Below are 13,972 nucleotides of genomic sequence, written 5' to 3' on the forward strand. Positions count from 1 at the left end.
CGTTGTTTCGAGGCGGCAGCCAGGCCAGCGGCTGCAGTCCGCGGCTTTCCGCACCCCTCCCTTCTCTGGGCCGGGCTTTTCGGCCGAACGTTCTCGCTCCTTCTGCATTGACTGTTTTATGTGTGGTTAACGCGCGGCTCACCAGGGGGGATTTTGAAGCAGCTGATTGGGTCGGGCGCAAATTGCCTTGGTTAGTGGGCCCGACCGTGCCGCACTGTCCAGGGAGCGCTAAGGGTAGGTGTCTCGTTGGGAGTCACATTTCAAGTGGAAAGGAGAATCCTGTTGCAGTTCCTTGGTGTCGCATTTCGGTTCACTACACACAAGCCACTGCCTTCTTGCCTGGGGGCTCCCCGCTCTTCTAACGGTGGCTTTCCTCTCTGCAGAGACCTCCGCGGGAGGTATACCTAAGCGCATTGTGTGCGTCTTCGGGAAAAGGCGAACTACTCGCAGTCCCACGTGGATTTCATTTTTTTTCCCTTTATCTACTCTTAGGGTGCATGGTAGGCATTGTCCACCTTAGCTGCCCTTCTTTTGGGTTTTCTGTAAAACTGGAAAAACGAGAAGAAATTGTTGCACTTTAAATTTAGTCTTTTTGTTTTGTTTTTTAGGAGACGGAGTTTCACTCTTATTGCCCAGACTGGAGTGCAATGGCAAGATCTCCGCTCACCGCAACCTCCGCCTTCCGGGTTCAAGCAATTCTCCTGCCTCAGCCTCCCGAGTAGCTGGGATTACAGGCATGCGCCACCACGCCCGGCTAATTTTGTGTTTAGTAGAGACGGGGTTTCTTCGTGTTGGTCAGGCTGGTCTCGAACTCCCGACCTCAGGTGATCCACCCGCTTTGGCCTCCCAAAGTGTTGGGATTACAGAAGTGAGCCACCGTGCCCGGCCTTTTTTTTTTTTTTTTTTTAAGATGGAGTTTCACTTTTGTCGCGCAGGCTGAATTGCAACTGGGCGATCTTGGCTTACTGCAACCTCCACCTCCTGGACTCAAACGATTCTCATGTTTCAGCCTCCCGCATAGCTGGGATTACGGGCTCCTGCCATTACGCACGGCTAATTTTTGTATTTTTAGTAGAGATGGGGTTTCACCATGTTGGCCAGGCTAGTCTCAAACTCTTGAGATCCACCCGCCTCAGCCTCCCAAAGTGCTGGGGATTACAAGCGTGAGCCACTGCGCCCGGCCTCCAGGTTTTATTTTTGAGACAGGGTCTTGCTCTCTTTCCCAGGCTGGAGTGCAGTGGTGCGTTCGCGGCTCACCCACGCAGCCTCTGGGCTCAAGCAATCTTCCTGCCTCAGCCTCCTAAGTAGCTGGGACTACAGGCATGCCCCACCACACCTGGCTAATTTTTATTTGTGTAGAGATAGGGTTTCATCACGTTGCCCAAACTGGTCTCAAACTCTTTCCTGGGCTCAAGTGATCTGCCCGTCTTGGCCTCCCAAAGTGTTAGGATTACAGGTGTAAGCCACTGCACCTGGCAAACGCGACTATTTTAACACCATTGCACTCAACGTTAAAATTTAACACGCTGGAGTGCTTTCCTCAGGGTGAGGAGCCTTCTGGCTCTGTCCAGCCAACTTTTGAATTATCTTAAATTTTCGTGGCCGGGCGTGGTGGCTCATGCCTGTAATCCCAGCACTTTCGGAGGCCGAGGCGGGTGGATCACGAGGTCATGAGATCGAGACCATCCTGGCTAACACAGTGAAACCCGGTCTCTACTAAAAAATACAAAAAAAAATTAGCCAGGCGTGGTCGCAGTCGCCTGTAGTCCCAGCTACTCGGGAGGCTGAGGCAGGAGAATGGCGTGAACCTGGGAGGCGGAGCTTGCAGTGAGCCGAGATCGTGCTACTGCACTCCAGCCTGGGCAACAGAGACTCGATCTCAAAAAAAAAAAAAAATTGTAATTTGTAAGCTACCCACGGCTATGTTATATTTACATATGAATAGTTTGAGGGCTTGCTCTGCAGCAAGCAGTGTTCTAAGTGCTTTACATATATTAGTTCATTTACAGCTGATTTTATCCTATTAGATACTTTATTTCTTTAAAGGAGAAGACAAGCTCTGAGAAGTTAACTTGCTTAAGGTCACATACATATGATATGTGAACCCAGTACATAGTGAATACAGAATTTGAACCTGGGCTCCAACTTTTCTCCAGAAAGACGTGTAGATGGGTAGGGTAAGGAGTTCCTTCTATAAAATGTCATAATACAGTTACCTGTTCAATTCAAAAGTACCTGCTCTGAGAGTTCTTTTCTGGGTAAAAGCTATAGTGCAAAGGGCAATTTTTTAGTTCGCTATTAGCTGTCAGCACATTCTGGACTTGAACTCTTTTTTTTTTTTTTTTTTGAGATGGAGTTTCGCTCTTGTTGCCCCGGTTGGAGTGCAATGACTCGATCTTTAACCTCCGCCTCCTGGGTTCGAGCGATTCTCGTGCTTCAGCCTCCTGAGTAGTTGGGATTACAGGCATGCACCACCGCACCCGGAAAATTTTGTATTTTTAGTAGAGACGGGGTTTCTCCATGTTGGTCAGGCTGGTCTCAAACTCCCGACCTCAGGTGACCCGCCCACCTTAGCCTCCCAAAATGCTGGGATTACAGGCGTGAGCCACCGCACACGGCCAACTTGAACTCTTTGGATGAGCCAGTTGGTGAGATGCTATCGATCTGGGCCATAAAGGAAAAGCCAAAATCTGTTTTTTAAAATGTTCTACTCTCAATACAACACAACGCCTCTGGTCACCAAAATGTGTGGATTTCTCCCCACCAGCAACCCATCAGTGCTGCAGGGGACACCAGCTGGATGTCCTCTAGTTCAGTTCAATTCGTCTCACACTGTCTACCTGGAGATACTGTCAGATCCCACTGATTAAGGGCTCAGTCCCACAAAACTGTGCCCCTCCTTCAGAAGCCAGTTATGAGTTCAGGCCTCCAGTACTTTTTTTTTTTTTTTTTGGTGAGTGGGAGTCTCGCTCTGTTGCCCAAGCTTGAGTGCAGTGGTGTGATCTTGGCTCACTGCAACCTCCGCCCCCCCAGGTTCAAAGGATTCTCCTGCCTAAGCCTCCAGAGTAGCTGGGATTACAGGCACATGCCACCACGCCCAGCTAATTTTTGGTAGAGACAGCGTTTCACCATGTTGGCCAGGCTGGTCTCGAACTACTGACGTCAGGTGATCCGTCTCAGCCTCCCAAAGTGCTGGGATTACAAGTGTGAGCCATTGCTTCCGGCCCATATAGGATGGAGGTGACCAATTTGGCAAGGAAGAAATTAAAAAGCACATAAGAACAGTATCAAGACCATTGGAATCAGATGACTTCCTGTCCAAGATTCCCAGCTGTGTTTGTGCAAATAAGACTTGATAGTAGTGGAAAACAGGGACAAGAAGAGACTGTCTCTTCTCAGGTAGATCCCCAAAACTGAAAGCCATTTTCAATCCTGCCACTTGCTCACTAAAGATTTAGGGTTTAGGTCCAAACCCTAAATCTTCGATTCCTTATCTTCTCAAACATGCTCTTGTTTGCTTGATGCCTGGGACGAGTGGCCAAGGCCGACATTATTAGACGTTGGTTAATCCCTAATTTCGCCAAACAATGACGGCCTAGGCTTTTCCGGCTTTTGAAACAGGAATTCAAGACACTAAAACTTGTGTTGATGACATTTTGGGTTGGGGCTTTTCACAACTGATGACACTGGAAAAATAACCCATAGGAAACTACCGTATGAGACCCTAGATCTCGGTTTAGCAGTTCACCACAAAAGTGGTGAGGTGTTTTTTGGGTTTTAATTTTAGCTGCTTGCCTCTGTTTTTAGTTCGTGTGATTGTCTCCGCAAAGGCAGTGAATGGAGAATTCTCCCTAAGGTCAGCATTTAATTATTGCCTCACTCTGGCTGCTATAGTATTACAACTCTTGGAACGTACAGCATCGATCCTACTATTAAAGTTGCCTGGAGCATGCCAGCACGTTGGACATCGGCGTTCCAGCAACTGCCTCAGTCACTGAATCGAGTGGGAGGCTCATTTTGCAGTTTACTATCTCCATGAGCGGGTCCGGGCGCGGGACCTGTTCTATGACTCAATTGGGTCCTGCCCCTGTCCGTCATCGGAAGGCTTACAGCGCCTACTGTTTTGCAGTAAGATTTGCAGGCTTAGCACCGCCTCTGGAAACAAGGAGAGTGAAGGGGCGTTGACGAGTAGCGTTGTTTGTATTTCTCTCCTCATTGGATGGCTGCTGTGTCAGTCACACTCTTCTCTGCTCCCGTTGGCGGGAGGGCTTCAGGCGGGTAGCGGGGACTCGGTACTGCCCCCTCCCAAGCTGGGAGCAGGGCGCGTGACGTCTCAGACATTTGTTGTTGGGGTTTGGGCCTCATTAATTATTCATTAGGTGCTTGAAAGCTCTGCAGGGATTGGTGGCTGAGAGGCCTGGTCGACTGTTTCTTAGCTAGAGGTACGTGTCACCCAGTACGCGGCTGGAGAAGTTTTGCATAAATTATTCCGATAAGGAGCGGGGCGGGGCTGTGTGCATAGATTAGTCAAATGAGCCTGGGAGGGAGGGAAGCCGGCTACGAATTAGCCTAAGTTATTAAAGATGGCGACGGAGCGCAGTCGCTCCGCGATGGACTCGCCGGTCCCGGCCTCTATGTTCGCCCCCGAGCCCAGCTCCCCCGGGGCGGCCAGGGCCGCAGCGGCCGCCGCCCGACTCCACGGCGGCTTTGACTCGGACTGCAGCGAGGACGGCGAGGCGCTCAACGGCGAGCCAGAGCTGGACCTCACCAGCAAGGTAGGCCCGGGCGGCGGCGGCGGGCGCTGAGGGGAGCGGGCGGCTGGCCAAGCAGTCTCCGGGGCGACGGCGGGGCCAGCGGCCGCCCTGTCCACGGAGAGCGCGGAATGGGAAGAAGGGGCCGAGCCCGCCCACCTGCTAGTCTCCGGGACGTGCGGGGGCTCGCGGCGCGAGGGGCCGTCCCCACGGTCCCCGCACCCACCTTGGCTCCCCCGCGTCGCCAACCCAGCCTCCCGCCCTCCCGTCTCCCGCCGAGATCGCAACCCCTCGGCTCTGCCACGTGGAACGGGGGCGCCCGATGCCAGCTGCGCTCCGCGCGTTCCCTGTCCCCGCTCAGTGCTCCTCCCCGTTCTTCGGGTCCCCACTTGAGGGGATTCGGAGACCGAGAGTCTCCTCTCCCTGGACCGCGCGGGACAGCAGAGGGGCGAGGGGGCCCGGGCAGGGGGCCGAGACGCTCACGAAGACAGGTAGTCGGAGGCCAGGGCAGGGTGGCAGCCGCGTCACTTCCCAGACTCGGCAAAGGAAACAGAAAGTAGTCGCTCAGCTGGGGAGGAGCATGTCCGAGAATGTCTACTTTTTGAGGCCACCCGAAACAAAATGGAAAGATGGGCAGGCTCCTTAGTCTCGCTATCCTGTGAGTGGAAGCTCCTCTTGTATGAGTGGAGCAGTGAAGGACATTTAAAACCGTGTTTTTTTAGCTGTGGAGAAGGTAGGCAGTAATTAAGGCCTCGCCAACGGCTTGACATTGTGAAGAACAGAAAAGTAAATACAAGATGTGACTGGTGTTTTAAAGGTGCTTAACGTTCCTCAGGGAAAGAATGCCAACTTGGGAGTCAGACGGGGCTGGGTTCCCTTTCCTGCCCTACCATCGAAAGGCTCCGTGACGTTGGGAAAGTTTCTTAACCTTTCAGTTCTCCAACCACCTCATCTTAAGAAAGTACAGATGGGTTGTAAAAATTAGAAATATATAAGAAGACACCTAATAGTGCCTGATGCATACTAGAGACTCAGTAAATGTTTGAAGTTAACAAGGTAGTTCCTAATTTCCTGTGCAGATTAAATAGCAGTGGGTGAAAGATAGAACACCAATACCACCACTTACGTTTGTATGATAGTTACGATAGACATTTTATCCAGCTTTGAAAATGTTTGTGACTTTTTATAGTTTATGGCTGCAAATTTGCATGAAACTTGGTCCTAAACTGGAAGGAACTTTTCCTGCAACCTAAGCAAGTTGTGGTCAACTGCTCTTTGCCATTCTAGTCTCAGGTGAGCACTTGGAAGCCAGCTAGCCTGTCAAAGTTGGTCCTGTCTTGTGCCTGTAATGCCATAATGAGGATGGCCAAACTTAGAGAGAGGAATGGCCAGGACGATGTAAAATACCCAGGAAACATCCAGGTTAGAATTACAAGCTCTGATGAGTCAACTCAGGAAGTTACAAGATTATGGACCTGACTCAAGAGCAAACAAACTGGATGTCAACACATGGTCAAGGTGCTGAAGAAACATGGTAGGAAATTGCAGGGCAGAGTTGCAAAGATGGTAGTACCTTCATTTCTTGACCAGCTCATTTAATATTCCTAGAAGTGTTATTTCATCACATAGCTGGGGAAGTCCTCCTCACAATTAAAAAAACATATGTATATTAATATTGATGATATCAAAAAAAAGTGATGATGTGGAGGGAGAGAAGGGTTGGGTTGAATAGACTGATTCCAGAGGAACGGATTAGAAGCTAAAGGTTCATGTCCTTACAATAGAAAATGTGGAGACCTAAGGCTCCGAGAGCTTCCAAAGGGAGAAACACTTAGTGAATAGTGGTGGCTAGTTTCATCCAACAAAGTTTTTCTGGGAATGATTGGGTGAAGAAAACCTTGTAGTTTCACATTTATTGAGCTGTGGACTAGATGCTTTACATGTTATTATATTTGCTCTTTACAGTGGCCTTAGGATGCAGGTAGTATTAGCTCTGTTTTATAGATTGAAAAACTGAAACTCAGAGGGGTTAAATTCTTTGTCCAAGGTAACACAGGAGTGGTTAGAGAATGGGGTCTGATTGCCAAATAGCTTCCCCAAGTAAATGGTTGACACTTTAATGTTATTGGCAGACATTTGCAAAATGATGGTGCTAATACTCCTTGTAGTGGTAATGGTGATGGTGTTTTGTTGATGAAGATGAGTCTTGCAGGCAGTTTTCAATCCCAAATATTCAATATAGCTAAGACAAGATAGAACAGAATTCTTTTGTTATCCTGGGAGCCACTGGCCTGTGGGTGGAGGGCATGGAGGTATATGAGGTATATGTCTTGTGGGCTTCCAGATGCCAACTGCAGGTAGAAGACTTTAGCATGTAGATGGAAAGCACTGCGCTTTCTATCCACAGTGCCATATTCTCAGTCACTTGGGTCCTGCCCTTCCTGTTAAGCAGCAGGAGGCAGGCTGCTTGTGCCCTCTTTACCATGGGTTGTGGCTCAGACATACACATTTTAGTATATCATTTGGCTCATATAAGGCCTGAGGCTCAAAGGCTACTTCAGGAGAAGCAGAGAGGGCATGAAGGGGCTGTGCAGCCTTTTTAGATGAGGGTGCTAGGGGGTTCAGTCAGGATCTTTGGTTAGGCTATATTGATCAGCTTTGGCTGTGGTGCTCTTCTAGCAAGTGTGGTCCTAAGGCTGTTGGTTTCTTTTCTAGCTGGTTCTAGTGAGCCCTACATCAGAGCAGTATGACAGCCTACTTCGGCAGATGTGGGAGAGGATGGACGAGGGATGCGGAGAGACCATATATGTCATTGGGCAGGGATCAGGTGAGCATAGTTTTCCTTTCACTTTATTTTTAAAAATTACTGGGCCGGATGCGGTGGCCCTGCCGCCTGTAATCCCAGCACTTTGGGAGGCCAAGACGGGTGGATCACCTGAGGTTAGGAGTTCGAGACCAGCCTGGCCAACATGGTGAAACCCCGTCTCTACTAAAAATACAAAAAATTAGCCGGGCGTGGTGCCGGGCGCCTGTAATCCCAGCTACTCGGGAGGCTGAGGCAGAATTGCTTGAACCTGGGAGGCGGAGGTTGCAGTGAGCCAAGATCGCGCCATTGTGCTCCAGCCTAGGTGACAAGAGTGAAACTCTGTCTCAAAAAAAAAAAGATATTATTTAGAGCACGTTTTCCTCTCTTTTTGAACTTTTCTGCTTATGTGTCTCAGTTACAGTGATTCTTTAGTGTCTGCAGAACTGTTTGGAGTACATGAAAGTACAAAGTTAATGTTAATTCTGACCTTAGTGGCCATAATATGCTTGACTTTCCAAGCAGTTTTACAGATGCTTCCTTTTTACCTCCAGTACTCTCTATCTGCATAAGAGAAAATGAAGCACAAAGCAAAGGAACTTCTTGTCTAAGGTAATAGGGCAAGCCATAGTTAGGTCTAGAATTAAGCTTATTCCTGGGCTTCTGGAGGTCTTCCCTTCCAGGCCCTGTTTACAGATCCTATTGCTACTTATTTTCGCTTAGCAGAGGACCTCTGTGATTCTTCTTGGTGTCAGCAAAGAAAAGATGCCCAGAATTCCTCTCTTGTCAGGCTCCTTGCCCCAGACCCTACTGACTATTTAGTCTGGATAGCTGGGATAACAGAGGTCGTCTTCTCTCCCCACTGGATCCTGTCAGACACATAGGCTTGTAACCATTCTGAAAGGGACTGGTTATTGTTCTCCAAGCTGCTTATTCCTTGTAACAGAACCTACTGTTTTAGAGGAAGGCAGCCCTCACAACAATCCCAGAGTATATTACAGTTTCTTCCCCGGTCGCTCCTAGTTAACAACTTCAATACAAGACCTACTTACCTTCATCTTCATTATGGGATTATCTTTGCTGAAATGACAGCTGGGGTTGTTAATGATTATGAATTCAGCCCATACCAGCACTTGTCTCTGTCATCTTTGCAGGAAGCCCAGGTGGGCCTGGATGCATTGTTAAAGAAACACTTTTCTTTGCTGAATGTAGGCTTTGTAAAGCCAGGTAATAATTCTTTTGTAGTTTGAGTTGAAGATTGAAGAAATCTCAAAATCATTCTTAAACTATTTGACACATATCTATTGAGTATCTTCTAAGGCCTGCCACCGTTGCAAAGCTCTTTTGGAAACTTAAAATCCAGTCCCTGCCCCCAAGGAGGAAAGATGGCATATACACAAATAACCTCCATGGGAAACAGTATTTGGAAATGTTGTAAGAGTGACATAAAGAAGAAGGATTTGCTCTCCAGATGCAGCTGTGCCTTCCTTTGAAATATCTTTTGTATCTGTTCTTTCCTTCCCATCCTTGCTGCTACCTCCCTAGTTGTGGGTCTTACCACCTAAAGGAAGGCATGGTCAGAGAGATAGGCAAACTAAGAGGTTGCGTATCAAGAAAGGGAGAGAGTTGATTAGCATTATCAAATGCTACAGAGGCAGCAATGAATGCCAGGTTCAAAAAACAAAATTCCCTTTGTTGACTAGGAGATCATTGGTAGCCTTTTGAAGCTTTGATGTCAGGTACACATCTGGCCTGCTCTAATAAGATGAACCACTCAAAGATTACTTAATGATTGTAGAATTTCAGGAATCACATATAGGTCAATTTTGACAAGTCTGTTTTTGAAGACCCAGATTCTTAAGACTCCTCTTTCCCCTCATCCTTTTATGTGGACTCAGTGAATTTTACCATGCCTTGACAACTCACACTCCACCCATGGCAATTAACCCACCCATAGCAAACCCACCCATGGCAAAGCATAAGATGTCAGACATTCATTAACACATCTGTACACCCAAGCATCATCCTCGAATCCACCAGTTGGATGCTATTAGATTCATAGTGACTCCTCCTGCTGGCATTCTTTACAAATAGAAAGAGATCATAACTAGTTAAACAAGTTGAACAATAATCAGAAGACTAACCCAGATACACGGCCCCAAGGAGTCAGTTTCATCAGTGATTTCCTTGCTGCTTCACCTCTGTTTATCACATCCTTTCTCTGTAAAACGGGAATAATGATACCTTCCTCATCCTACCTCAGAGAAATTTTGTATAGATAAATAAGACATTTAAAATTGTAACAAATGTAGAGGAATGTGCTCTTTAAGAATACGTTCTTAATGTTGATATTTTAAAAGGGGGCAGTCTGGCCTAATCTACAGGATCTGGAACCTGGCAGGCCTGGGTTTGCCTACTGACTCTTTTCCTTGTCTTAAAAAGGGGGTAATAATGGAATCTCTCCCATGGTGTAGTAGTGAAGATTAAATGAGAATTCAAGGAAATCATCGTGAATAGTGGGCATTACATAAATGTTAGCTAATATTAGCAGTTGCAGTAATAATTTTTTTAAGGGTCCCAGGTTGTAGTTGATTTATCATGAGATTTCTTTGAAAAAGAAGACTCATGCCTATAATCCCAGCACTTTGGGAGGCCAAGGTGGGCCAATCACTTGAGGCCAGGAGTTCGAGACCAGCCTGGCCAACATAGTGAAACCCCATCTCTACTAAAAATGCAAAAAATTAGTTGGGCGTGCTGGTGCACTGCTGTAATCCCAACTACTCAGGAGGCTGAGGCATGAGAATCACTTGAACCCCGGAGGTGGAGGTTGCAGTGAGCTGAGATGGCGACAGAGTGAGACCTGTCTCAAAAGAAAAACAATTAAAAAAAAAAGTTCAGGGGACATAGGAGGAGTATTAAGTCTTTTAAAATTATTATTATTTATTTTGAGACAGAGTTTCTGTCTGTCATCCAGGCTGGAGTGCAGTGGTACGATCTCGGCTCACTGCAACGTCTGCCTCCTGGGTTCAAGCAGTTCTTCCACCTCAGCCTCCTGAGTAGCTGGGACTACAGGTACCTGCCACCACACCTGGCTAATTTTTGTATTTTTATCAGAGACGGGGTTTCACCATGTTGCCTAGGCTGGTCTTGAACTCCTGACCTCAGGTGATCCCCCCCACCTCAGCCTCCCAAAGTGCTGGGATTACAGATATGAGCCACCGCGCCCGGCCGAGGAGTGCTAAGTCTTTGTGGAAGAGTCAGGAAAGGCTGTGAAGAGGAGCTGCCCTTTAATTGATTCTAAAGGATGAGTAGGAATTTTCCAGGTAAATGGAGGGAATAGTGAATGGGCAGAGGAAACCATTCTCACAAAGGCATGGAGGCATTGGATACAGGAATATATAGTGGACCAGAAGTAATCCAGTAGGATGAGTGGAGAGTATGAGGTCCTGAGTGGTAGGAGGAGAGGCTGGGCAGAGGAAGGCAGGGCTCAGATTCTGAGGGTCCTTAAATGCCATGCCAAAGAGGTTAGACTTTTATTCTGAAAGTCTAGGGAGTCTTTGCAGCCTGTAGAAGAGGAGAATACATATAAGAAAGGTAAATGAGCCAGCAGGATGGAAATCTGATTAGCGTCTGGCATGGCTGAGTATGTGGCCTTTAGTAATTGGACCTCTGCAGCTTTTCTCCTCCACCTTTGTCTCCACTTCTACAGAGTGAGGAATGTGATGCATGCTGGAGACGGGTAATGTGACTGACAGAGAGCCCTGATGGACAAGGTGACGTTGGTGATAGCCCTTGGTGTGGAGCAGGACCTGAAAGAACAGGAGCAGGGGAGGTTGAATAGAATGTAGCCAGCCTTCTCAGGAACACTCCCAGCAAACCCTTCTCTAACCCTGAAGACTTTCACAGCTCACTTTGCCATGCATTTAGAAACTCCTCAGGCCAACCGCTCCCTCTTTGTTCATTTGTTTTACATGTTACAAACATTTGAGGACTTGATATAGGAAAGGCACTGGTTGTGGGTCATCAGGAAATTGTTGCGGTATGTTCCTTGTTTTCAAGATGCTTATGTATTGTGCGGGGAGGGGAGGATGTGTATCCAAAACACTGTTGCACAAGGCAGTACATTGCAAATGTAAGGGAGACACAGACATTTGTGGGCAGAATGAGTAGGATTTTGCCAGGAGGAGGTGCGCTGTTGGGCTTCCGGGATAGGAAATCCATGAGCAAAGGTGTAGAGCTAGGACCCTGCAGGGAATCCCAGCACAAGGAAGGGGAGTGCTGTGTGTGTGATGGGGCCACTTGCACCAGGACAGAGCTTACAAGGGGAGAGTGAGGAGGGAGTACGGCACAAATGGAGAGGCTGTTAAGCAGTTGTGCCTGGGGAGCCATTCAGAAGCTTTGACTTGAAGTGACAGTGTCAGAGCTGTGCTTTATTTAGGACCTTAAGGGGTTGGTTGGAGGGAATAGAGACTGAATTTGTAAAGACAAAAGTTACGAGTCTGTTGTGGTGGTTCAGGTAGAATAAGAGCCTGAATCAGGCTGGTGGCTGCGGATTGGCAAAAAGGGCAGACATCAGGGAAGGAGGCAAGGTAAAATGCTAGAATCATCAGGACTGGACTAAGGAGACTGGTGGCTAGAGAGATGGTATTGTCATTGTCAGAAATAAAGAAGGAACTGGTCAGGCAGTAAGAGGATAAGGCTCTAGTTTTGGAATCTGAAGACCTGAACTCATGGCCTCCCCCAAGCTCTGAGATATCCCTAGCTTCTTTTTACTCCACTGTTAAAAGGGAACAGTAATGCCTACCTCGTAAGATTACAGTGAGGAATAAAATGCTTTATTAACATTGTTAGTGTCTGTGCTGTTGTTTAAAAGAGGGTTGGGTTGGGTGTTGAGTTTGGATATCAGACTTCTAGGAGTTATCCAGGCAACTGGAAATTCAGTCTGGAGTTCTGGGCATAGGATGGTGTTAGAAATGAGTGTTTTTATAGTTTTCAAAATGACAGCCAAAGCCATAGAACAAGATGGCCAAGGGGAAAGTTTGGAGGAAACAGAACAGGGCCACTGACAGACTACTGGAAAAGACTGGCATTCGGGAGACAAGAGCTGGGGGACAGGGGTGGGGAGGCACATCAAGAGAGGTCAGGTGATGCGTGAGCAGGGCGGGAGGGAGGTGCTTCAAGAGGGAAAGGCTGAGTGGCCAGCAGTAGCGAATGCTGTAGGAGTCAAGAAGAGGGCATTAGAGAGTTTAGAAGGCCACTGGTGGGCCAGGCATGATGGCTGATGCCTGTAATCCCAGCACTTTGGGAGGCTGAGGCGGGTAGATCACTTGAGGTCAGGAGTTCGAGACCAGCCTGGCCAACATGGTGAAACCCCGTCTCTACTAAAAATACAAAACTTAGCCAGGCATGGTGGCGGGTGCCTGTAATCCCGGCTACCTGGGAGGCTGAGGCAGGAGAATCGCTTGAACCCGGGAGGCAGAGGTTGCTGTGAGCAAAGATTGTGCCACTGTACTCCAGCCTGGGTGACAGAGTGAGACTCCATCTCAAAAAAAAAAAAAAAAAAGGCCACTGGTGGCACGTGACAACTGCGGTTTCTTCTGTAGTGGGCAGATTCCCAGTGAGTAGATGGTGGGGTAGTACAGTCAACACGCGTTGATGACTCTCGAGATGTTTGATGGTGAAAGGAAAAACAGGAGATGGTAGCTTTGCAGATAAGCAGGGACAAGGGAAGGGGGGTGGTTTTCCTTTCCTTAGTTTAGGAGCTTGTTTGGAGTGGGAGGAAGAGAAGAAGAGACAAGGAGAATATTTGGTGCGGGGGAACAGAGTCACACATGCTAAAGGGGTTAGCCAGCCAGGGAAGGAGCAGGGGTGCTCTCGGAGACAGGACAGCTGGGAAAGGCTGAGGGAGTAATTGTGGAAATTAAATCCAGCACCTCATGGAAAGCAGCTGACGGGTTGTCATATAGTAGGAGCTCAATAACTGTTTGGTCGGTTGGTCCTGCCTTCTGTCTGATTCCCTTCCTTGTCCTGAGCTCAAACTCATTTCTCCAGCTGCTTGCTGGACATGTCACCTGAGCCACCTCAGTTAAAAATCTTCTCTCTAAAATGTTTCTGAGTTCCTCCCCCATTTTCCTCCATCTTTCTGTCATCATTATCTCTTGCCTGCATTATTAGAGTTACTTCCTAACTGGACTCCCCCTTACTGGTCTCTCACTTGCTGGTGCACACTTGGCACTGCTACCCAGGAGATCTTTCTAACCCACAGCCATCTGATCATGTTACTCCCCTGCCTCAGCCTACGGGTGTCTCAGTGCCTGGTGCAGAAGGTGTGTCGCTGCTGTCCGTCTGTTGTGCCGCTTCCACCTCTCATGTAGTCTCCCACCACTCCATGTCACCCATCCTGCTCCCCAACACACTG

At 48.1% G+C, this 13,972-nt stretch overlaps 1 protein-coding gene across 2 annotated transcripts in view; it reads left to right on the plus strand.

Annotated features, from left to right (window-relative positions):
• Positions 1–2,352: 2,352 nt before the first annotated feature.
• The window catches only part of GTPBP1 (GTP binding protein 1), a 29,842-nt gene continuing 18,222 nt past the window's right edge, over positions 2,353–13,972 (plus strand). Inside the window, exons 1-2 of one of the 2 annotated variants that reach the window (XM_054470591.2) lie at positions 2,353–4,775; positions 7,467–7,578. In XM_054470591.2, coding sequence (XP_054326566.1) covers positions 4,584–4,775; positions 7,467–7,578 — 304 coding nt within the window. In that variant the 5' untranslated portion in view covers positions 2,353–4,583. The remainder of the gene's footprint in view (positions 4,776–7,466; positions 7,579–13,972) is intronic. The other variant, XM_063663271.1, reaches the window with a different exon arrangement.

The sequence above is a fragment of the Pongo pygmaeus genome, chromosome 23 (assembly GCF_028885625.2).
Source record: "Pongo pygmaeus isolate AG05252 chromosome 23, NHGRI_mPonPyg2-v2.0_pri, whole genome shotgun sequence".
NCBI lineage: Eukaryota > Metazoa > Chordata > Mammalia > Primates > Hominidae > Pongo > Pongo pygmaeus.